The following is a 24,115-nucleotide window of genomic DNA, read 5'->3' as shown; positions in this document are numbered from 1 at the left end:
CATGATCACTCTGGATGAACTGCAGAGATCTACAGCTGAGGTGGGAGACTCTGTCCATAGGACAACAATCAGTCGTATATTGCACAAATCTGGCCTTTATGGAAGAGTGGCAAGAAGAAAGCCATTTCTTAAAGATATCCATAAAAAGTGTCGTTTAAAGTTTGCCACAAGCCACCTGGGAGACACACCAAACATGTGGAAGAAGGTGCTCTGGTCAGATGAAACCAAAATTGAACTTTTTGGCAACAATGCAAAACGTTATGTTTGGCGTAAAAGCAACACAGCTCATCACCCTGAACACACCATCCCCACTGTCAAACATGGTGGTGGCAGCATCATGGTTTGGGCCTGCTTTTCTTCAGCAGGGCCAGGGAAGATGGTTAAAATTGATGGGAAGATGGATGGAGCCAAATACAGGACCATTCTGGAAGAAAACCTGATGGAGTCTGCAAAAGACCTGAGACTGGGACAGAGATTTGTCTTCCAACAAGACAATGATCCAAAACATAAAGCAAAATCTACAATGGAATGGTTCAAAAATAAACATATCCAGGTGTTAGAATGGCCAAGTCAAAGTCCAGACCTGAATCCAATCGAGAATCTGTGGAAAGAACTGAAAACTGCTGTTCACAAATGCTCTCCATCCAACCTCACTGAGCTCGAGCTGTTTTGCAAGGAGGAATGGGAAAAATTTCAGTCTCTCGATGTGCAAAACTGATAGAGACATACCCCAAGTGACTTACAGCTGTAATCGCAGCAAAAGGTGGCGCTACAAAGTATTAACTTAAGGGGGCTGAATAATTTTGCACGCCCAATTTTTCAGTTTTTGATTTGTTAAAAAAGTTTGAAATATCCAATAAATGTCGTTCCACTTCATGATTGTGTCCCACTTGTTGTTGATTCTTCACAAAAAAATACAGTTTTATATCTTTATGTTTGAAGCCTGAAATGTGGTAAAAGGTCGCAAAGTTCAAGGGGGCCGAATACTTTCACAAGGCACTGTATATGGGATGACAGGATCAATTCCCCCGGGCCTTTCCAGCTTTCATCCGATTTAGGTCCCTCTTCTCTTTCATTGGTGTCGATCCATTACTTTTTGTCGCATAAAATAGCCCTGGTGACTTCCTTATTTTTGACAGTCGTGTTGTCTGTCTTTTTTTAATCCTCCAGTAACGTTACTAAATTCCTCCATCAACCCCGACAAAATAGTTTCCTTTTTTTTCATAAACGGAAGAAGTTCTTTGACTTGTCATAGATCAGGTGGCTAGCGGACCAATGATACATGGCTAAATAACGTTAAGTAATGACAATAATGAATAATATTGTGTGCTAGCTAGCTTGGTTTAGAAACTAGCTAGCTACAGTAGCTAACACAGTGGTTTTCTTTCTAGTACTGGTAAATAAGGGATTTTAATTTCAAATCAGCCAACCCGTGACAACCCTTTCTCCATGACAACCCTTTCACCATGACAACCCTTTCACCATGACAACCCTTTCACGATGGAGGTGCAGTCACTTCTAACCTTGTCAAGTAGACTAGCTACTTTGTTTCAAATTCCTCGTATATTGGTGTAACACGTCACTAATCATAGTTTAAATGAAACCCGGATGTGCTACCTTGTCCCAGACCTGCTGTTTTCAACTCTCTAGAGACAGCAAAAGTGATAGAGATACTCTGAATGACCGGCTATGAAAAGCCAACTGACATTTACTCCTGAGGTGCTGACCTGTTGCACCTTCGACAACTATTGTGATTATTATTATTGTTTGACCCTGCAGGTCATCTATGAACATTTGAACATCTTGGCCATGTTCTGTTATAATCTCCACCCGGCACAGCCAGAAGAGGACTGGCCACCCCTCATAGCCTGGTTCCTCTCTAGGTTTCTTCCTAGGTTCCAGCCTTTCCAGGGAGTTTTTCCTAGCCACCGTGCTTCTACACCTGCATTGCTTGCTGTTTGGGGTTTTAGGCTGGGTTTCTGTACAGCACTCTGTGGCATCAGCTGATGTAAGAAGGACTTTATAAATACATTTGATTGATTGGTTTAAAACCGTTAATCATATATTTACTGATTCAGATTATAAATGAAGTGGTGCAACACATCTCTGGATTAATTATAAACCTAGATTTACAAAATTTAGATTAGCTTTAATCCTAGGTTCATTTAAACCATGTTGATGCAACCTACCCATGAGAATTTATCAACATTGGGTTTGTTTTCCAATTCTTTGTGGATCTGTGTAATCTGAGGGAAATATGTGTCTCTAATATGGTCATACATTTGGCAGGAGGTTAGGAAGTGCAGCTCAGTTTCCACCTCATTTTGTGGCCAGTGTGCACATAGCCTGTCTTCTCTCGAGAGCCAGGTCTGCCTATGTTTTCTTAATTGTGGCTCAGTCACAGTGGTCAGGTATTCTGCCACTGTGTACTCTCTGTTTAGGGACAAATATTGTTCCAGTTTGCTCTGTTGTTCTGTCAACTCTTTCCGATGTGTCAAGTAAAATGTTTTAATGTAAGTAATTATTATGTTTCGGTTTTCTCATGATTTGGTTGGGTCTAATTGTGTTGCTGTCCTGGGCTCTTTGGGGTCTGTTTGTGTTTGTGAACAGAGCCCCAGGGCCAGCTTGCTTAGAGGACTCATTTCTAGATTTATCTCTCTGTAGTTAAAGGCTTTGTTATGGAAGGTTTGGGACTCGTTTCCTTTTAGGTGGTTGTAGAATGTAATTAGATTATAAGACATTGGGTGGTTTAAACTGACATATGGTTTTAAGATGATCATACTAAGGATCATTTAGCTATTTGATTTTGACCTTTAGGACCCCTTTAGGTATATAAATAAATAAATAAATAATAATTAGATAAATATTAATTCAAATCAAATGTTATTGGTCACATACACATGGTTAGCAGATGTTATTGGTCACATACACATGGTTAGCAGATGTTATTGGTCACATATACATGGTTAGCAGATGTTATTGTGAGTGTAGCGAAATGCTTGTGCTTCTAGTTCCGACCATGCAGTAATATCTAACAAGTAACCTAACAATTTCCCAACAACTACCTTATACACACAAGTGTAAAGGAATGAATAAGAATATGTACATATAAATATATGGATGAGCGATGGACGAGCGGCAAGAGGCAGTAGATGGTATAGAGTACAGTTAAGGGGGTGAGGCCTAAGAGGGTTTTTATAAATAAGCATCAACCAGTAGATCTTGCAGTGGGTATACAGAGATGACCAGTTTACAGAGGAGTATAGAGTGCAGTGATTTGTCATATAGTGCGCAACATCTAGCTGCTCGAGAGCACCCTTACCTGCTGATCTATAAATTATGTCTCCGTAATCTAGCATGGGTAGGATGGTCATCTGAATCAGGGTTAGTTTGGCAGCTGGGGTGAAAAAGGAGCGATTACGATAGAGGAAACCAAGTCTAGATTTAACTTTAGCCTGCAGCTTTGATATGTGCTGAGAGAAGGACAGTGTACCGTCTAGCCATACTCCCAAGTACTTATATGAGGTGACTACCTCAAGCTCTAAACCCTCAGAGGTAGTAGTCACACCTGTGGGGACAGGGGCATTCTTCTTACCAAACCACATGACCTTTGTTTTGGAGGTGTTCAGAACAAGGTTAAGGGTAGAGAAAGGTTGTTGGAAACTAAGAAAGCTTTGTTGTAAAGCATTTAACACAAAATCTGGGGAGGGGCCAGCTGAGTATAAGACTATCATCTGCATATAAATGGATGAGAGAGCTTCTTACTGCCTTAGGCCGGGTGCTACAGACTGTTCTAGAGCCCTCGCCAATTCGTTGATATATATGTTGAAGAGGGTAGGGCTGCATCCCTGTCTCACTCTACAGCCCTGTGGAAAGAAATGTGTGTTTTTTGCCAATTTTTTGCCAATTTCATCTGCACACTACACTGCTTTCTATTACTTTGTATAAGAGGCTCTCATGCCAAACTGAGTCAAAAGCTTTTTTGAAATCAACAAAGCATGATAAGGCTTTGCTTTTGTTTTGTTTGGTTGTCAATTAGGGTGTGCAGGGTGAATACATGGTCTGTTGTACGGTAATTTGGTAAAAAGCCAATTTGACACTTGCCCAGTACATTGTTTTCATTGAGGAAATGTACGAGTCTGCTGTTAATGATAATGCAGAGGATTTTACCATTGTTGCTGTTGACGCATATCCCACTGTAGTTATTGGGGTCAAATTTGTCTCCACTTTCGTGGATTGGGGTGATCAGTCCTTGGTTCCAAATATTGGGGAAGATGCCAGAGCTGAGGATGATGTTAGAAAGACAATTGAAATGTGTGATCTGTATATTTTATCATTTCATTTAGGATACCATCAACACCACAGACATTTTTGGGGTTGGAGGGTTTGTATTTTGTCCTGTAACTCATTCAATATAATTGGAGAATCCAATGGATTCTGGTAGTCTTTCTCTGTCTCTGTCTCTCTCGCTCTCTTTCTATCCTTCTCTCTTGCTTTCTTTCTCCCTCTCTTTGTCTGTCTCGCTCTCTCCCAGTACAACCACAAGCTTCCTCTCTCCTTCCCTCTTCCCCATGCCTCAAAGGTTAGGCTATATATTCCATACTCACCGAAACTCCTTCAAATGAGCTGGTGTTGAGGGCACGGTAGATCTCAGCGGTGATATCTCGGTTGTTGTAGTTGAAGTCTTCCAGCCTCCGGCCCTTGGCCTTCAGGGGCCCCACGGTCTTGTTGAGGGCCAGAGCCAGGGCCCACACTGCATCGTAGGCCAGAGGGGCCTCCTGGAACCCCCCTGTCTCCTCTGGGTTCTTACCCCCCAACTTAGACATCAGCTGGTTCAGAAACTCCTGAGACGTCTGGAGGAAGAGAGAGGAGGAGGGCTTAGAACTGTGTAGGTGGGGGGGGGAGCACCAGGTTGACATCCTGTTTCACCAGTGCGGTGGGGTGGGGTCTGTCTGGGAATAGGCCAGATGTTCTTCTGTTCTCTCTAGGATGTGGGGACACAGGCACCCACTCACCCCCAAACACACACACCAGTCGGACCCCTCCTGTACTCACCCCCACACACACACACCAACCAGACCCCTCCTGTACTCACCCCCACACACACACACCAGTCGGACCCCTCCTGTACTCACCCCCACACACACACACACCAACCAGACCCTCCTGTACTCACTCCCACACACCAACCAGACCCCTCCTGTACTCCCCCCACACACACACAAACACCAGACCCCTCCTGTACCCCCACCACCCAGACCCCTCCTGTACCCCCACCCACCACCCAGACTCCTCCTGTACCCCCACCCACCACCCAGACCCCTCCTGTACCCCCACCCACCACCCAGACCCCTCCTGTACCCCCACCTACCACCCAGACCCCTCCTTTACCCCCACCCACCACCCAGACTCCTCCTGTACCCCCCCACCCACCACCCAGACCCCTCCTGTACCCCCACCCCCACCACCCAGACCCCTCCTGTATCCCCCCACCCACCACCCAGACCCCTCCTGTACCCCCCACCCACCACCCAGACCCCTCCTGTACCCCCCCCATACACCACCCGGACCCCTCCTGTACCCCCCACACACCACCCGGACCCCTCCTGTACCCCCCACACCCACCCAGACCCCTCCTGTACCCCCACACCACCCAGACCCCTCCTGTACCCCCCCACACCCACCCAGACCCCTCCTGTACCCCCCACCCACCACCCAGACCCCTCCTGCACCCCCCCCCCACCACCCAGACCCCTCCTGTACCCCCTACCCACCACCCAGACCCCTCCTGTACCCCCCCCACCCACCACCCAGACCCCTCCTGTACCCCCCCCCCCACCACCCAGACCCCTCCTGTACCCCTCACCCACCACCCAGACCCCTCCTGTACCCCCCCACCTACCACCCAGACCCCTCCTTTACCCCCACCCACCACCCAGACCCCTCCTGTACCCCCACCCACCACCCAGACCCCTCCTGTACCCCCCCACCCCCCACCCACCACCCAGACCCCTCCTGTACCCCCCCCCACCACCCAGACCCCTCCTGTACCCCCCCCACACCACCCAGACCTCTCCTGTATCCCCCACCCACCACCCAGACCCCTCCTCCCCCTCCACCGTTGGCCCAGGAGGCTGTTATGTCTGGGCTGAGTTCCAGACACTTTCTAGCCTTGCATCGGACAGGTCCCACCTACGATAACATCCCTCCACCCTGGTAAACTGGCTCAATACAGTCATCATTTTCCCTCCACCTTTAGCTTTCGACAAAGTTGTTCACCACTGTATCACCACTGTATATATCCGCCGTGCGAGATGGGAGGTGCCGTTCCAAATAAACGCCCTCTACAGAAACAACGGCCAGGACGACACACACACACACACACACACACACACACACACACACTCACACACACACACACACACACACACACACACACACACACACACACACACACACACACACACACACACACACACACTCACACACACACACACACACACACACACACACACACACACTCACACACACACACACACACACACACACACACTCACACACACACACACACACACACACACACACACACACGTGCCTGATGAAATGAAGGAAATCTGTTTCCATATGTTTCATGTTGCCTCCTGTAATAAAAGATGAGAGGTGGGGTCGGTGTTGTGTTTTTGATAATTCATCCTGAATGGAGAGAGAGAGAGAGGATATTTTCCCAGAATCCCCCAGCCTGAGTCTAGAAGAGAGGTGGCAGAGGGGTTGACAGGATGGGTAGCTGACAAAGGGGTTGACAGGATGGGTAGCTGGCAGAGGGGTTGACAGGAAGGGTAGCTGGCAGAGAGGTTGACAGGATGGGTAGCTGGCAGGGGGTTGACAGGAAGGGTAGCTGGCAGAGGGTTGACAGGAAGGGTAGCTGGCAGAGGGGTTGACAGGAAGGGTAGCTGGCAGAGGGGTTGACAGGATGGGTAGCTGGCAGAGGGGTTGACAGGAAGGGTAGCTGGCAGAGGGGTTGACAGGAAGGGTAGCTGGCAGAGGGTTGACAAATTGGGTAGCTGGCAGAGGGGTTGACAGGAAGGGTAGCTGGCAGAGGGGTTGACAGGAAGGGTAGCTGGCAGAGGGGTTGACAGGAAGGGTAGCTGGCAGAGGGGTTGACTCTCTCTCTCTCTCTCTCTACACCTCTACCTAATCTGAATGAGACATCTGTCTCTCACTCTGTGTGCGAGGAGCTAAGGAGAGACATAACAGCTCTGTAAAAGGATATGTGCCCCAAATGGCACCCTATTCCCTATGTAGTGCACTACTTTTGACCAGGACCCATATAGGGAATAGAGTGCCATTTGTGATGCACTCTAGAATGAAGTCAGCTATTACTTAGCCTCTGAGGGGAGGCTGTGTGGCCTGGCATCAGGAGGGGAGAATGTGTGATCTGGTATCAGAAGGGGAGGCTGTGTGACCTGGCATCAGGAGGGGAGGCTGTGTGGCCTGGCATCAGGATGGGAGGGGAAGCTGTGTGATCTGGTATCAGGAAGGGAGGGGAGGCTGTGTGATCTGGTATCAGGATGGGAGGGGAGGCTGTGTGATCTGGCATCAGGAGAGGAGGCTGTGTGACCTGCAATCAGGAGGCGAGGGAGGCTGTGTGATCTGGCATGAGGAGGGAAGGCTGTGTGACCTGGTATCAGGAGGGGAGGCTGTGTGATCTGGTATCAGGAGGGGAGGCCGTGTGACCGGTCCTCAGGAGGGAGGCTGTGTGATCTGGCAACAGGAGGGGAGGCTCTGTGGCCAGGCATCAGGATGGGAGGGGAAGCTGTGTGATCTGGTATCAGGAAGGGAGGGGAGGCTGTGTGATCTGGTATCAGGAAGGGAGGGGGCTGTGTGATCTGGTATCAGGACGGGAGGCTGTGTGACCTGGTATCAGGAAGGGAGGGGAGGCTGTGTGGCCTGGCATCAGGAGGGGAGGCTGTGTGGCCTGGCATCAGGATGGGAGGGGAAGGTGTGATCTGGTATCAGGAAGGGAGGGGAGGCTGTGTGATCTGGTATCAGGAAGGGAGGGGGCTGTGTGATCTGGTATCAGGACGGGAGGCTGTGTGACCTGGTATCAGGAAGGGAGGGAGGCTGTGTGGCCTGGCATCAGGATGGGAGGGGAGGCTGTATGATCTGGTATCAGGAGGGGAGGCTGTGTGACCTGGCATCAGGAGGGGAGGCTGTGTGGCCAGGTATCAGGAGGGGAGGCTGTGTGGCCTGGCCTCAGGAGGGGAGGCTGTGTGGCCTGGCATCAGGAGGAGGCTGTGTGGCCTGGTATCAGGAGGGGAGGCTGTGTGGCCTGGTATCAGGAGGGGAGGGGATGCTGTGTGGCCTGGCATCAGGAGGGGAGGGGAGGCTGTGTGGCCTGGTATCAGGAGGGAGGCTGTGTGGCCTGGTATCAGGAGGGAGGCTGTGTGGCCTGGTATCAGGAGGAGGCTGTGTGGCCTGGTATCAGGAGGAGGGGAGGCTGTTTGATCTGGCATCAGGAGGGGAGGCTGTGTGGCCTGGCATCAGGACGGGAGGCTGTGTGATCTGGCATCAGGAGGGGAGGCTGTGTGATCTAGCATCAGGAGGGGAAGCTGTGTGATCTGGCATCAGGAGGGGAGGCTGTGTGGCCTGGCATCAGGAGGGTAGGCTGTGTGGCCTGGCATCAGGATGGGAGGGGAGGCTGTGTGATCTGGTATCAGGAAGGAGGCTGTGTGGCCTGGCATCAGGAGGGGAGGCTGTGTGATCTGGCATCAGGAGAGGAGGCTGTGTGACCTGCAATCAGGAGGCGAGGGGAGGCTGTGTGATCTGGCATGAGGAGGGAAGGCTGTGTGACCTGGTATCAGGAGGGGAGGCTGTGTGATCTGGTATCAGGAGGGGAGGCCGTGTGACCGGTCCTCAGGAGGGGAGGCTGTGTGATCTGGCAACAGGAGGGGAGGCTCTGTGGCCAGGCATCAGGATGGGAGGGGAAGCTGTGTGATCTGGTATCAGGAAGGGAGGGGAGGCTGTGTGATCTGGTATCAGGAAGGGAAGGGGGCTGTGTGATCTGGTATCAGGACGGGAGGCGGTGTGACCTGGTATCAGGAAGGGAGGGGAGGCTGTGTGGCCTGGCATCAGGAGGGGAGGCTGTGTGGCCTGGCATCAGGATGGGAGGGGAAGCTGTGTGATCTGGTATCAGGAAGGGAGGGAGGCTGTGTGATCTGGTATCAGGAAGGGAGGGGGGCTGTGTGATCTGGTATCAGGACGGGAGGCTGTGTGACCTGGTATCAGGAAGGGAGGGGAGGCTGTGTGGCCTGGCATCAGGATGGGAGGGGAGGCTGTATGATCTGGTATCAGGAGGGGAGGGTGTGTGACCTGGCATCAGGAGGGGAGGCTGTGTGGCCAGGTATCAGGAGGGGAGGCTGTGTGGCCTGGCCTCAGGAGGAGGCTGTGTGGCCTGGCATCAGGAGGGGAGGCTGTGTGGCCTGGTATCAGGAGGGGAGGCTGTGTGGCCTGGTATCAGGAGGAGGGGATGCTGTGTGGCCTGGCATCAGGAGGGGAGGGGAGGCTGTGTGGCCTGGTATCAGGAGGGGAGGCTGTGTGATCTGGTATCAGGAGGGGAGGCCGTGTGACCGGTCCTCAGGAGGGGAGGCTGTGTGATCTGGCATCAGGAGGGGAGGCTCTGTGGCCAGGCATCAGGTGGGGAGGCTGTGTGATCTAGCATCAGGAGAGGAGGCTGTGTGACCTGGCATCAGGAGGGGAGGCTGTGTGATCTAGCATCAGGAGGGGAGGCTGTGTGATCTGGTATCAGGAGAGGAGGCTGTGTGACCTGGCATCAGGAGAGGAGGCTGTGTGATCTGGCATCAGGAGGGGAGGCTGTGTGATCTGGTATCAGGAGGGGAGGCTGTGTGATCTGGTATCAGGAGGGGAGGCTGTGTGGCCTGGCATCAGGAGGGGAGGCTGTGTGACCTGTCATCAGGAGGAGGGGGTGCTGTGTGATCTGGCATCAGGAGGGGGCTGTGTGGCCTGGTATCAGGAGGGGAGGCTGTGTGACCTGGCATCAGGAGGAGAGGCTGTGTGATCTGGCATCAGGAGGGGAGGCTCTGTGTGATCTGGTATCAGGAGGGGAGGGGAGGCTGTGTGATCTGGCATCAGGAGGGGAGGCTGTGTGACCTGGCATCAGGAGGGGAGGGGAGGCTGTGTGATCTGGCATCAGGAGGGGAGGCTGTGTGGCCTGGCTTCAGGAGGGGAGGCTGTGTGACCTGGCATCAGGAGGAGAGGCTGTGTGATCTGGCATCAGGAGGGCAAGCTGTGTGATCTGGTATCAGGAGGGGAGGATGTGTGATCTGGCATCAGGAGAGGAGGCTGTGTGACCTGGCATCAGGAGGAGGCTGTGTGGCCTGGCATCAGGAGAGGAGGCTGTGTGACCTGGCATCAGGAGGGGCTATGTGACCTGGTATCAGGAGGGGAGGCTGTGTGATCTGGTATCAGGAGGGGAGGATGTGTGATCTGGCATCAGGAGGGGAGGCTGTGTGGCCTGGCATCAGGAGGGGAGGCTGTGTGACCTGGTATCAGGAGGGGAGGCTGTGTGACCTGGTATCAGGAAGGGAGGGGAGGCTGTGTGGCCTGGCATCAGGAGGGGAGGCTGTGTGGCCTGGCATCAGGATGGGAGGGGAAGCTGTGTGATCTGGTATCAGGAAGGGAGGGGAGGCTGTGTGATCTGGTATCAGGAAGGGAGGGGGCTGTGTGATCTGGTATCAGGACGGGAGGCTGTGTGACCTGGTATCAGGAAGGGAGGGGAGGCTGTGTGGCCTGGCATCAGGATGGGAGGGGAGGCTGTATGATCTGGTATCAGGAGGGGAGGGTGTGTGACCTGGCATCAGGAGGAGGCTGTGTGGCCAGGTATCAGGAGGGGAGGCTGTGTGGCCTGGCCTCAGGAGGGGAGGCTGTGTGGCCTGGCATCAGGAGGGGAGGCTGTGTGGCCTGGTATCAGGAGGGGAGGCTGTGTGGCCTGGTATCAGGAGGAGGGGATGCTGTGTGGCCTGGCATCAGGAGGGGAGGGAGGCTGTGTGGCCTGGTATCAGGAGGGGAGGCTGTGTGATCTGGTATCAGGAGGGGAGGCCGTGTGACCGGTCCTCAGGAGGGGAGGCTGTGTGATCTGGCATCAGGAGGGGAGGCTCTGTGGCCAGGCATCAGGTGGGGAGGCTGTGTGATCTAGCATCAGGAGAGGAGGCTGTGTGACCTGGCATCAGGAGGGGAGGCTGTGTGATCTAGCATCAGGAGGGGAGGCTGTGTGATCTGGTATCAGGAGAGGAGGCTGTGTGACCTGGCATCAGGAGAGGAGGCTGTGTGATCTGGCATCAGGAGGGGAGGCTGTGTGATCTGGTATCAGGAGGGGAGGCTGTGTGATCTGGTATCAGGAGGGGAGGCTGTGTGGCCTGGCATCAGGAGGGGAGGCTGTGTGACCTGTCATCAGGAGGGGAGGGGGTGCTGTGTGATCTGGCATCAGGAGGGGAGGCTGTGTGGCCTGGTATCAGGAGGGGAGGCTGTGTGACCTGGCATCAGGAGGAGAGGCTGTGTGATCTGGCATCAGGAGGGGAGGCTCTGTGTGATCTGGTATCAGGAGGGGAGGGGAGGCTGTGTGATCTGGCATCAGGAGGGGAGGCTGTGTGACCTGGCATCAGGAGGGAGGGGAGGCTGTGTGATCTGGCATCAGGAGGGGAGGCTGTGTGGCCTGGCTTCAGGAGGGGAGGCTGTGTGACCTGGCATCAGGAGGAGAGGCTGTGTGATCTGGCATCAGGAGGGCAAGCTGTGTGATCTGGTATCAGGAGGGGAGGATGTGTGATCTGGCATCAGGAGAGGAGGCTGTGTGACCTGGCATCAGGAGGGGAGGCTGTGTGGCCTGGCATCAGGAGAGGAGGCTGTGTGACCTGGCATCAGGAGGGGAGGCTATGTGACCTGGTATCAGGAGGGGAGGCTGTGTGATCTGGTATCAGGAGGGGAGGATGTGTGATCTGGCATCAGGAGGGGAGGCTGTGTGGCCTGGCATCAGGAGGGGAGGCTGTGTGACCTGGTATCAGGAGGGGAGGCTGTGTGATCTGGTATCAGGAGGGGAGGCTGTGTGGCCTGGCATCAGGAGGGGAGGCTGTGTGGCCTGACATCAGAAGGGGAGGCTGTGTGGCCTGGCATCAGGAGGAGGCTGTGTGACCTGGCATCAGGAGGGGAGGCTGTGTGATCTGGCATCAGGAAGGGAGGCTCTGTGGCCTGGCATCAGGAGGGGAGGCTCTGTGGCCTGGCATCAGGAGGGGAGGCTGTGTGGCCTGGCATCAGGAGGGGAGGCTGTGTGGCCTGGCATCAGGAGAGGAGGCTGTGTGATCTGGCATCAGGAGGGGAGGCTGTGTGACCTGGCATCAGGAGGGGAGGCTGTGTGATCTGGCATCAGGAGGGGAGGCTCTGTGGCCTGGCATCAGGAGGGGAGGCTGTGTGATCTGGCATCAGGAGAGGAGGCTGTGTGACCTGGCATCAGGAGGGGAGGCTGTGTGATCTGGTATCAGGAGGGAGGCTGTGTGATCTGGCATCAGGAGGGGAGGCTGTGTGACCTGGCATCAGGAGGGGAGGATGTGTGATCTGGCATCAGGAGGGGGGCTGTGTGGCCTGGCATCAGGAGGGGAAGCTGTGTGATCTGGCATCAGGAGGGGAGGCTGTGTGACCTGGCATCAGGAGAGGAGGCTGTGTGATCTGGCATCAGGAGGGGAGGCTATGTGACCTGGTATCAGGAGGGGAGGCTGTGTGATCTGGTATCAGGAGGGGAGGCTGTGTGGCCTGGCATCAGGAGGGGAGACTATGTGACCTGGTATCAGGAGGGGAGGCTGTGTGGCCTGGCATCAGGAGGGGGGGAGGCTGTGTGGCCTGGCATCAGGAGGGAGGGGAGGCTGTGAGATCTGGCATCAGGAGGGGAGGCTGTGTGATCTGGCATCGGGAGAGGAGGCTGTGTGGCCTGGTATCAGGAGAGGAGGCTGTGTGATCTGGCATCAGGAAGGGAGGGGAGGCTGTGTGACCTGGCATCAGAAGGGGAGGCTGTGTGACCTGGAATCAGGAGGGGAGGCTGTGTGACCTGGCATCAGGAGGGGAGGCTGTGTGGCCTGGCATCAGGAGGGGAGGCTGTGTGACCTGGTATCAGGGGCGGAGGCTGTGTGGCCTGGTATCAGGAGGGGAGGCTGTGTGGCCTGGCATCAGGAGGGGATGGGAGGCTGTGTGGCCTGGTATCAGGAGGGGATGGGAGGCTGTGTGGCCTGGCATCAGGAGAGGAGGCTGTGTGATCTGGCATCAGGAGAGGAGGCTGTGTGACCTGGCATCAGGAGAGGAGGCTGTGTGATCTGGCATCAGGAGGGGAGGCTATGTGACCTGGTATCAGGAGGGGAGGCTGTGTGATCTGGTATCAGGAGGGAGGCTGTGTGGCCTGGCATCAGGAGGAGGCTGTGTGGCCTGGTATCAGGAGGGGAGGCTGTGTGGCCTTGCATCAGGAGGGGAGGCTGTGTGATCTGGCATCAGGAGGGAGGGGTGCTGTGTGATCTGGCATCGGGAGAGGAGAATGTGTGGCCTGGCATCAGGAGGGGATGGGAGGTTGTGTGATCTGGCATCAGGAGGGGAGGCTGTGTGATCTGGCATCAGGAGGGGAGGGGAGGCTGTGTGATCTGACATCGGGAGGGGAGGCTGTGTGACCTGGTATCAGGAGGGGAGGGGAGGCTGTGTGATCTGGCATCAGGAGGGGGGGAGGCTGTGTGGCCTGGCATCAGGAGGGGAGGGGAGGCTGTGTGGCCTGGCATCAGAAGGGGAGGGTAGGTTGTGTGGCCTGACATCAGGGGGAGGGGAGGCTGTTCGGCCTGGCATCAGGAGGGGAGTGGAGGCTGTGTGACCTGCCATCGGGAGGGGAGGCTGTGTGACCTGGCATCAGGAGGGGAGGGGAGGCTGTGTGATCTGGCATCAGGAGGGGAGGCTGTGTGATCTGGCATCAGGAGGGGAGGCTGTGTGATCTGGCATCGGGAGAGGAGGCTGTGTGACCTGGTATCAGGAGAGGAGGCTGTGTGATCTGGCATCAGGAGGGTCGGGAGGCTGTGTGACCTGGCATCAGGAGGGGAGGCTGTGTGACCTGGCATCAGGAGGGGAGGCTGTGTGACCTGGCATCAGGAGGGAGGCTGTGTGGCCTGGCATCAGGAGGAGTCTGTGTGACCTGGTATCAGGGGCGGAGGGTGTGTGGCCTGGTATCAGGAGGGGAGGCTGTGTGGCCTGGCATCAGGAGGGGAGGGTAGGCTGTGTAGCCTGGTATCAGGAGGGGATGGGAGGCTGTGTGACCTGGCATCAGGAGCGGAGGCTGTGTGACCTGGCATCAGGAGGGGAGGGGAGGCTGTGTAACCTGGCATCAGGAGGGGAGGCTGTGTGACCTGGCATCAGGAGGGGAGGCTGTGTGGCCTGGCATCAGGAGGGGAGGCTGTGTGACCTGGCATCAGGAGGGGAGGCTGTGTGACCTGGCATCAGGAGGGGAGGGGAGGCTGTGTAACCTGGCATCAGGAGGGGAGGCTGTGTGACCTGGCATCAGGAGGGGAGGCTGTGTGACCTGGCATCAGGAGGGAGGCTGTGTGACCTGGCATCAGCAGGGGAGGGGAGGCTGTGTGATCTGGCATCAGGAGGGGAGGCTGTGTGGCCTGGCATCAGGAGGGGGGGGAGGGCTGTGAGATCTGGCATCAGGAGGGGAGGGGGCTGTGTGACCTGGCATAACGAGGGAGGCTGTGTGACCTGGCATCAGGAGGGGAGGCTGTGTGACCTGGCATCAGGAGGGGAGGGGAGGCTGTGTGATCTGGCATCAGGAGGGGAGGCTTTGTGATCTGGCATCGGGAGAGGATGCTGTGTGACCTGGCATCAGGAGGGGAGGCTGTGTGTCCTGGCATCAGGGGGAGGCTGTGTAACCTGGCATCAGGAGGGAAGGCTGTGTGGCCTGGCATCAGGAGGGGAGGCTGTGTGACCTGGCATCAGGTGTGGAGGGGATGTTGTGTGACCTGGCATCAGGAGGGGAGGATGTATGACCTGGCATCAGGAGGGGAGGGCTGTGTGACCTGGCATCAGGAGGGGAGGCTGTGTGACCTGGCATCAGGAGGGGAGGCTGTGTGATCTGGCATCAGGAGGGAGGCTGTGTGGCCTGGCATCAGGAGAGGAGGCTGTGTGATCTGGCATCAGGAGAGGAGGCTGTGTGACCTGGCATCAGGAGAGGAGGCTGTGTGATCTGGCATCAGGAGGGGAGGCTATGTGACCTGGTATCAGGAGGGGGCTGTGTGATCTGGTATCAGGAGGGGAGGCTGTGTGGCCTGGCATCAGGAGGGAGGCTGTGTGGCCTGGTATCAGGAGGGGAGGCTGTGTGGCCTTGCATCAGGAGGGGAGGCTGTGTGATCTGGCATCAGGAGGGGAGGCTGTGTGACCTGGCATCAGGAGGAGGAGGCTGTGTGGCCTGGCATCAGGAGGAGGCTGTGTGACCTGGTATCAGGGGCGGAGGCTGTGTGGCCTGGTATCAGGAGGGGAGGCTGTGTGGCCTGGCATCAGGAGGGGAGGGTAGGCTGTGTAGCCTGGTATCAGGAGGGGATGGGAGGCTGTTTGACCTGGCATCAGGAGCGGAGGCTGTGTGACCTGGCATCAGGAGGAGGGGAGGCTGTGTAACCTGGCATCAGGAGGGGAGGCTGTGTGACCTGGCATCAGGAGGGGAGGCTGTGTGGCCTGGCATCAGGAGGAGGCTGTGTGACCTGGCATCAGGAGGGGATGCTGTGTGACCTGGCATCAGGAGGGGAGGCTGTGTGACATGGCATCAGGAGGGAGGGGAGGCTGTGTAACCTGGCATCAGGAGGGGAGGCTGTGTGACCTGGCATCAGGAGGGGAGGCTGTGTGTCCTAGCATTAGGAGGGGAGGCTGTGTGACCTGGCATCAGGAGGGGAGGCTGTGTGACCTGGCATCAGGAGGGGAGGCTGTGTGGCCTGGCATCAGGAGGGAGGCTGTGTGACCTGGCATCAGGAGGGGAGGCTGTGTGACCTGGCATCAGGAGGGAGGCTGTGTGACCTGGCATCAGGAGGGGAGGGGAGGCTGTGTGATCTGGCATCAGGAGGGGAGGCTGTGTGGCCTGGCATCAGGAGGGGAGGAGGGCTGTGAGATCTGGCATCAGGAGGGGAGAGGGGGCTGTGTGAACTGGCATAACGAGGGGAGGCTGTGTGACCTGGCATCAGGAGGGGAGGCTGTGTGACCTGGCATCAGGAGGGGAGGGGAGGCTGTGTGATCTGGCATCAGGAGGGGAGGCTTTGTGATCTGGCATCGGGAGAGGATGCTGTGTGATCTGGCATCAGGAAGGGAGGGGAGGCTGTGTGACCTGGCATCAGGAAGGAGGCTGTGTGGCCTGGAATCAGGAGGGGAGGCTGTGTGACCTGGCATCAGGAGGGAGGCTGTGTGTCCTGGCATCAGGAGGGGAGGCTGTGTAACCTGGCATCAGGAGGGAAGGCTGTGTGGCCTGGCATCAGGAAGGGACGCTGTGTGACCTGGCATCAGGTGTGGAGGGGATGTTGTGTGACCTGGCATCAGGAGGGAGGATGTGTGACCTGGCATCAGGAGGGGAGGGCTGTGTGACCTGGCATCAGGAGGGGAGGCTGTGTGACCTGGCATCAGGAGGGAGGCTGTGTGGCCTGGCATCAGGAGAGGAGGCTGTGTGATCTGGCATCAGGAGAGGAGGCTGTGTGACCTGGCATCAGGAGAGGAGGCTGTGTGATCTGGCATCAGGAGGGGAGGCTATGTGACCTGGTATCAGGAGGAGGCTGTGTGATCTGGTATCAGGAGGGGAGGCTGTGTGGCCTGGCATCAGGAAGGGAGGAGGCTGTGTGGCCTGGCATCAGGAGAGGAGGCTGTGTGATCTGGCATCAGGAGGGGAGGCTATGTGACCTGGTATCAGGAGGGGAGGCTGTGTGATCTGGTATCAGGAGAGGAGGCTGTGTGACCTGGCATCAGGAGAGGAGGCTGTGTGATCTGGCATCAGGAGGGGAGGCTATGTGACCTGGTATCAGGAGGGGAGGCTGTGTGATCTGGTATCAGGAGGGGAGGCTGTGTGGCCTGGCATCAGGAGGGAGGCTGTGTGGCCTGGTATCAGGAGGGAGGCTGTGTGGCCTTGCATCAGGAGGGGAGGCTGTGTGATCTGGCATCAGGAGGGGAGGGGGTGCTGTGTGATCTGGCATCGGGAGAGGAGAATGTGTAGCCTGGCATCAGGAGGGGATGGGAGGTTGTGTGATCTGGCATCAGGAGGGGAGGCTGTGTGATCTGGCATCAGGAGGGGAGGGAGGCTGTGTGATCTGGCATCGGGAGGGGAGGCTGTGTGACCTGGTATCAGGAGGAGGGGAGGCTGTGTGATCTGGCATCAGGAGGGGAGGGAGGTTGTGTGGCCTGGCATCAGGAGGGGAGGGGAGGCTGTGTGGCCTGGCATCAGAAGGGGAGGGTAGGTTGTGTGGCCTGACATCAGGGGGAGGGGAGGCTGTTCGGCCTGGCATCAGGAGGGGAGTGGAGGCTGTGTGACCTGCCATCGGGAGGGGAGGCTGTGTGACCTGGCATCAGGAGGGGAGGGGAGGCTATGTGATCTGGAATCAGGAGGGGAGGCTGTGTGACCTGGCATCAGGAGGGGAGGCTGTGTGATCTGTCATCAGGAGAGGAGGCTGTGTGGCCTGGCATCAGGAGAGGAGGCTGTGTGATCTGGCATCAGGAAGGGAGGGCAGGCTGTGTGACCTGGCATCAGGAGGGGAGGCTGTGTGATCTGGCATCAGGAGAGGAGGCTGTGTGACCTGGTATCAGGAGAGGAGGCTGTGTGATCTGGCATCAGGAGGGTCGGGAGGCTGTGTGACCTGGCATCAGGAGGGAGGCTGTGTGACCTGGCATCAGGAGCGGAGGCTGTGTGACCTGGGATCAGGAGGAGGGGAGGCTGTGTAACCTGGCATCAGGAGGGGAGGCTTTGTGACCTGGCATCAGGAGGAGGCTGTGTGGCCTGGCATCAGGAGGGAGGCTGTGTGACCTGGCATCAGGAGGGGAGGCTGTGTGACCTGGCATCAGGAGGGGAGGGGAGGCTGTGTAACCTGGCATCAGGAGGGGAGGCTGTGTGACCTGGCATCAGGAGGGGAGGCTGTGTGTCCTAGCATTAGGAGGAGGCTGTGTGACCTGGCATCAGGAGGGGAGGCTGTGTGACCTGGCATCAGGAGGGGAGGCTGTGTGGCCTGGCATCAGGAGGGGAGGCTGTGTGACCTGGCATCAGGAGGGAGGCTGTGTGACCTGGCATCAGGAGGGGAGGAGGCTGTGTTATCTGGCATCAGGAGGGGAGGCTGTGTGGCCTGGCATCAGGAGGGGAGGGGAGGGCTGTGAGATCTGGCATAATGAGGGGAGGCTGTGTGACCTGGCATCAGGAGGAGGGGGAGGCTGTGTGATCTGGCATCAGGAGGGGAGGCTTTGTGATCTGGCATCGGGAGAGGATGCTGTGTGATCTGGCATCAGGAAGGGAGGGGAGGCTGTGTGACCTGGCATCAGGAGGGGAGCATGTGACCTGGAATCAGGAGGGGAGGCTGTGTGACCTGGCATCAGGAGGGGAGGCTGTGTGTCCTGGCATCAGGAGGGAGGCTGTGTAACCTGGCATCAGGAGGGAAGGCTGTGTGGCCTGGCATCAGGAGGGGAGGCTGTGTGACCTGGCATCAGGTGTGGAGGGGATGTTGTGTGACCTGGCATCAGGAGGGGAGGATGTGTGACCTGGCATCAGGAGGGGAGGGCTGTGTGACCTGGGATCAGGAGGGGAGGCTGTGTGACCTGGCATCAGGAGGGAGGCTGTGTGACCTGGCATCAGGAGGGGAGGGGAGGCTGTGTGATCTGGCATCCGGAGGGGAGGGGAGGCTGTGTTGCCTGGCATCAGGAGGGGGGGAGGCTGTGAGATCTGGCATCAGGAGGGAGGGGGGGGCTGTGTGACCTGGCATCAGGAGGGAGGCTGTGTGATCTGGCAATGGGAGAGGAGGCTGTGTGATCTGGCATCAGGAAGGGAGGGGAGGCTGTGTGACCTGGCATCAGGAGGGGAGGCTGTGTGACCTGGCGTCAGGAGGGGAGGGCTGTGTGGCCTGGTATCAGGGGGAAGGGGGCTGTGTGACCTGGTATCAGGAGCGGAGGCTGTGTGGCCTGGTATCAGGAGGGGAGGCTGTGTGACCTGGCATCAGGAGGGGAGTGGAGGCTGTGTGACCTGGTATCAGGAGCGGAGGCTGTGTGGCCTGGTATCAGGAGGGGAGGCTGTGTGACCTGGTATCAGGAGGGGAGGCTGTGTGGCCCGGTATCAGGAGGGGAGAGGAGGCTGTGTGGCCTGGTATCAGGAGGGGAGGCTGTGTGACCTGGCATCAGGAGTGGGGGGCTGTGTGACCTGGCATCAGGAGGGGAGGCTGTGTGACCTGGCATCAGGAGGGGAGGCTGTGTGGCCTGGTATCAGGAGGGGAGGGAGGCTGTGTAACTTGGCATCAGGAGGGAGGGAGGCTGTGTGACCTGGTATCAGGAGGGGAGGCTGTGTGACCTGGCATCAGGAGGGGAGGCTTTGTGGTTTGTGTGTGTTGAAGGCTTTGTGTGTGTTGAAGGCTGTGTGTGTTTTGAGGGATTTGTGTGTTGAGGGCTTTGTGTGTGTTGAGGGATTTGTGTGTATGTATGTTCAGATCCCTTATCCAACACAAACACACACACACACACACACACACACACACACACACACACACACACAACTTAGTATGTTGAACTGCCTTGAACAAACATTTAACTGTAGTGTTTTGAGGTCATGTTTGACAGACATGCCTTCCACTCCCTCCGTTACCGTGGCGTCGGGCTGCATCAAGCAGCCGGATCTGTGAAAGCCGAGGCCCTGGAGAACCATCGCCACGACAACGGCAGCCTCGTCAACAAACGGGGCTTTGATCAATAAGAGACGACTCTCTAGGCTGCTTACCGACAGGACCCCTAACCTCCACTACTTTAGACCAGGGCCCATAGGGCATAGTGCACTACTTTAGACCAGAGCCCATAGGGCATAGTGCACTACTTTAGACCAGAGCCCATAGGGCATAGTGCACTACTTTAGACCAGAGCCCATAGGGCATAGTGCACTACTTTAGACCAGAGCCCATAGGGCATAGTGCACTACTTTAGACCAGAGCCTATAGGTAAAAGGGTGAAATTTGGGACACATCCCACTACTGTCTCTCTCCCTCTCTGCCTCTTCAGCCCCTCCAGACAGCGCTGCCCCAGTTTAGCGTGAACCATGAACATTAACACAAAGTGTATTATTTCTTCAGTATTTACATTTTCTCCATTTTCTCCTCTCCTCTCTTAATTCAGAGCCGGCGATTCAAAAGAGAGAGAAACGGGTTTGCTGCGCTCGAAAAACGCTTCTCTTCGAGAACAAAGCTTTTCTTCTACGAGGTAAATCTTCAAAGTAAGATGGATAATAGTACATTTGAAGAGCTTCCTGAAGCTCGTCTCCTCTCCAGACAGTATGAATTAAAGAGGGTCGTTACACTAGTGAGGGACTGGCTTCCTTATTAGATGTGGTAACATTAGCTAGCACAGGATTTAAGATAACTAACTGATCTATTTTTTTTGCGATCTTTGCTAGCTAATGGCAACGCTACTGTCTGTCTAAAGTAAACCTGACGACGTTGTCATGACGACGACATTGTTTCCTGCTAATTAGTTGCCTACTTTATCAATGTCATCGTATTTCCAAGACACTGTAGTGTAATTTGGGCAAGATCATCATTAACAGCTGAATGAACGTTCTACCCTGTTCCCTATATAGTGGTACTACTTTAGACCAGGGCTCTATTCCCTATATAGTACACTACTTTAGACCAGAGCCCAATTGAACCCTATTCCCTATATAGTGCACTACTTTAGACCAGGGCCCTATTCCCTATATAGTGCACTACTTTAGACCAGAGCCCAATTGAACCCTATTCCCTATATAGTGCACTACTTTAGACCAGGGCCCTATTCCCTATATATTGCACTACTTTAGACCAGAGCCCTATTCCCTATATAGTCCACTACTTTAGACCAGGGCCCTATTCCCTATATAGTACACTACTTTAGACCAGAGCCCTATTCCCTATATAGTGCACTACTTTAGACCAGAGCCCTATTCCCTATATAGTGCACTACTTTAGACCAGAGCCCTATTCCCTATGTAGTGCACTACTTTAGACCAGAGCCCTATTCCCTATATAGTACACTACTTTAGACCAGGGGCCTATTTGTAGGGAATAGGGCCCTGGTCTAAAGGAGTGTACTATGTAGGGAATAGGGTGCCATTTTAGGATTCAGGCACGTAGCAATATTGCTCTCTGTACACGAGTGCACTCCTCACCAGATTGGAGGCCCCTCGGACGGTCTCTGGGTTTAGCATGACGATCTCCGTGGTGACGTGACCCTCCACCGCCTCCGTCATCTGCTCCACGGTGCAGTTGATTGACGGGTCTTTGATCTTGAACCAGTTGTCTGCGTACCAACCAATCAGGAACCAGACATACTTCTTCCCATAGAGCTTCTCCTTGTACACCTGTAGGATAGAGGGAGAGACAGGAAAGAGAGGGGAGAGAGATGAGAGGAGAGAGCGAGAGGGGGGGTCAGGGGTAGGGGGAGAGAGAGGGAAGAGAGAGGGGGAATGGGGTAGGGGGAGAGAGAGGGGTGGGGGAAAGGAGTGTGAGAGAAAAAGAGAGAGAAAGAGGGAGGGAGAGAGAGAGGGGGAGAGTATGAGAGAGGGAGGGAGGGAGAGAGGGAGGAAGAGAGAGAGGGGGGAGAGGGAGAAAGAGAGGGGGAGAGTAGAGAGCGAGAGATGGGGAGGGAGGGAGAGAGAGAGGTGGGGGAGCAGAGAGAGGGGAGGGAGAGAGAGAGGGGGGAGAGAGAGGAGGGAGGGAGGGGGGGAGGGAGAGAGGGGGAGGGAGGGAGAAAGGGGGAGAGTAGAGAGAGACAGGGAGGGAGAGATGTGGAGGGAGGGAGGGAGGGAGGGAGGGAGGGAGGGAGGGAGGGAGGGAGGGAGGGAGGGAGGGAGGGAGGGAGAGGGGGGAGAGAGAGGGGGAGGGAGGGAGAGAGAGAGAGGAGGGAGAGAAAGAGAGGGGGAGAGGGAGAGAGAGCGGGGGAGGGAGGGAGAGAGAGGGAGATGGAGGGATTGAGAGAGGGGGAGGGAGGGAGGGAGAGAGAGAGGGGTTAGAGTAGAGAGGAGAGGGGGAGGGAGTAGAGAGGGATGGAGAGAGCGAGAGAGAGAGAGAGAGAGGGGGGAGGGAGGGAGAGAGGGAGGGAGGGGGAGGGAGGGAGAGAAAGATAGAGAAAGAGAGAGAGAGGGGTGAGAGAGAGGGGGTAGAGAGAGGGGGAGGGAGAGAGAGAGAGGGGGAGAGAGGGAGGGGGGAGTAGAGAGAGGGGAGAGAGAGGGAGGGGGAGTAGAGAGAGGGGGAGGGAAAGAATAGAGAGAGAGAGAGGAGGTGAGTGAAAGGAGGTAAAGGAGGAGTAGTCAGGTGTGTCAGAGAGAATATATCAGGAAGAAGAGATAACAAAAAGCGACAGAGAAAAAAATCCTGAAATTCTTGATAGAACGACGCGAACGTTGAGCACTACTTTTCCAAGAAGACACAGAAAAGGATATCGTACGTCAACAGACATTTTAAGATACTGTATCAATCCACAGAGTTAGGTAATCAATTTGTAAGCGTCTGTACCTCACAGAAAACTTTTCTGGCTTCTGTCTCGTAGAAGAGCCCCACGATGATTCTGGCATCTTGCCGCTGGGGATTCAGAAAGGGAAGTGTTACACAGAGTCACACAGGAGATGGGAAAACACACACACACACACACACACACAGTAAACAGAAGGAAACAACAGCTCGAATGGGGATGGAGTCTCAGTGTGAACAGAACAGAGCTGCTGCAGTGAACCATCACACACACTGCTGGGGAGACCATCACACACACTGCTGGGGAGACCACACACACACACTGCTGGGGAGACCACACACACACTGCTGGGAGACCATCACACACACTGCTGGGGAGACCACACACACACACTGCTGGGGAGACCACACACACACTGCTGGGAGACCACACACACACTGCTGGGGAGACCACACACACACTGCTGGGGAGACCACACACACACACTGCTGGGGAGACCACACACACACACTGCTGGGAGACCACACACACTGCTGGGGAGACCACACACACACTGCTGGGGGAGACCACAAACACACTGCTGGGAGACCACACACACACTGCTGGGAGACCACACACACACTGCTGGGGAGACCACACACACACTGCTGGGGAGACCACACACACACTGCTGGGGAGACCACACACACTGCTGGGGAGACCACACACACACTGCTGGGGAGACCACACACACACTGCTGGGGAGACCACACACACACTGCTGGGGAGACCACCACACACACACACACACACACACACACACACACACACACACACACACTGCTGGGGGACCACACACACACACACACACACATAGACACACACACACAGACACACACACACACACATAGTCACACACACATACACACACACATAGACACACAGACACACACACACACACACACACATAGACACACACACACACACATAGACACACACTGCTGGGGAGACCACACACACACACACACTGCTAGGGAGACCACACACACACACACACACTGCTGGGGAGACCACACACACACTGCTGGGGAGACCACACACACACTGCTGGGGAGACCACACACACACACACACACACACACTGCTGGGGAGACCACACACACACACAGACACTGCTGGGGAGACCACACACACACACTGCTGGGGAGAGACCACACACACACACACACACACACACACACACACACACACACACACACACACACACACACACACACACACACACACACACACACACACACACACACACACACACACACACTGCTGGGGGACCACACACACACACACACACACACACACACATAGACACACACACACACACGCAGACACACACACACATAGA

At 55.8% G+C, this 24,115-nt stretch overlaps 1 protein-coding gene across 1 annotated transcript in view; it reads right to left on the bottom strand.

Annotated features, from left to right (window-relative positions):
• The window catches only part of LOC121842848 (gamma-aminobutyric acid type B receptor subunit 1-like), a gene marked incomplete at both ends in the record, with an annotated part of 25,328 nt that extends 2,475 nt beyond the window's left edge, over positions 1 to 22,853 (bottom strand). The window contains 3 exons of the mRNA XM_042312616.1: positions 4,608 to 4,853; positions 21,434 to 21,625; positions 22,779 to 22,853. Of these exons, the coding sequence (XP_042168550.1) occupies positions 4,608 to 4,853; positions 21,434 to 21,625; positions 22,779 to 22,853 (513 nt within the window). The remainder of the gene's footprint in view (positions 1 to 4,607; positions 4,854 to 21,433; positions 21,626 to 22,778) is intronic.
• Between the last annotated feature and the right edge of the window lie 1,262 nt (positions 22,854 to 24,115).

Source organism: Oncorhynchus tshawytscha, unplaced genomic scaffold (assembly GCF_018296145.1).
Source record: "Oncorhynchus tshawytscha isolate Ot180627B unplaced genomic scaffold, Otsh_v2.0 Un_contig_7248_pilon_pilon, whole genome shotgun sequence".
NCBI lineage: Eukaryota > Metazoa > Chordata > Actinopteri > Salmoniformes > Salmonidae > Oncorhynchus > Oncorhynchus tshawytscha.
Note: the sequence above shows the minus strand (reverse complement) of the source record. Positions and strands in the feature narration are given on the sequence as shown.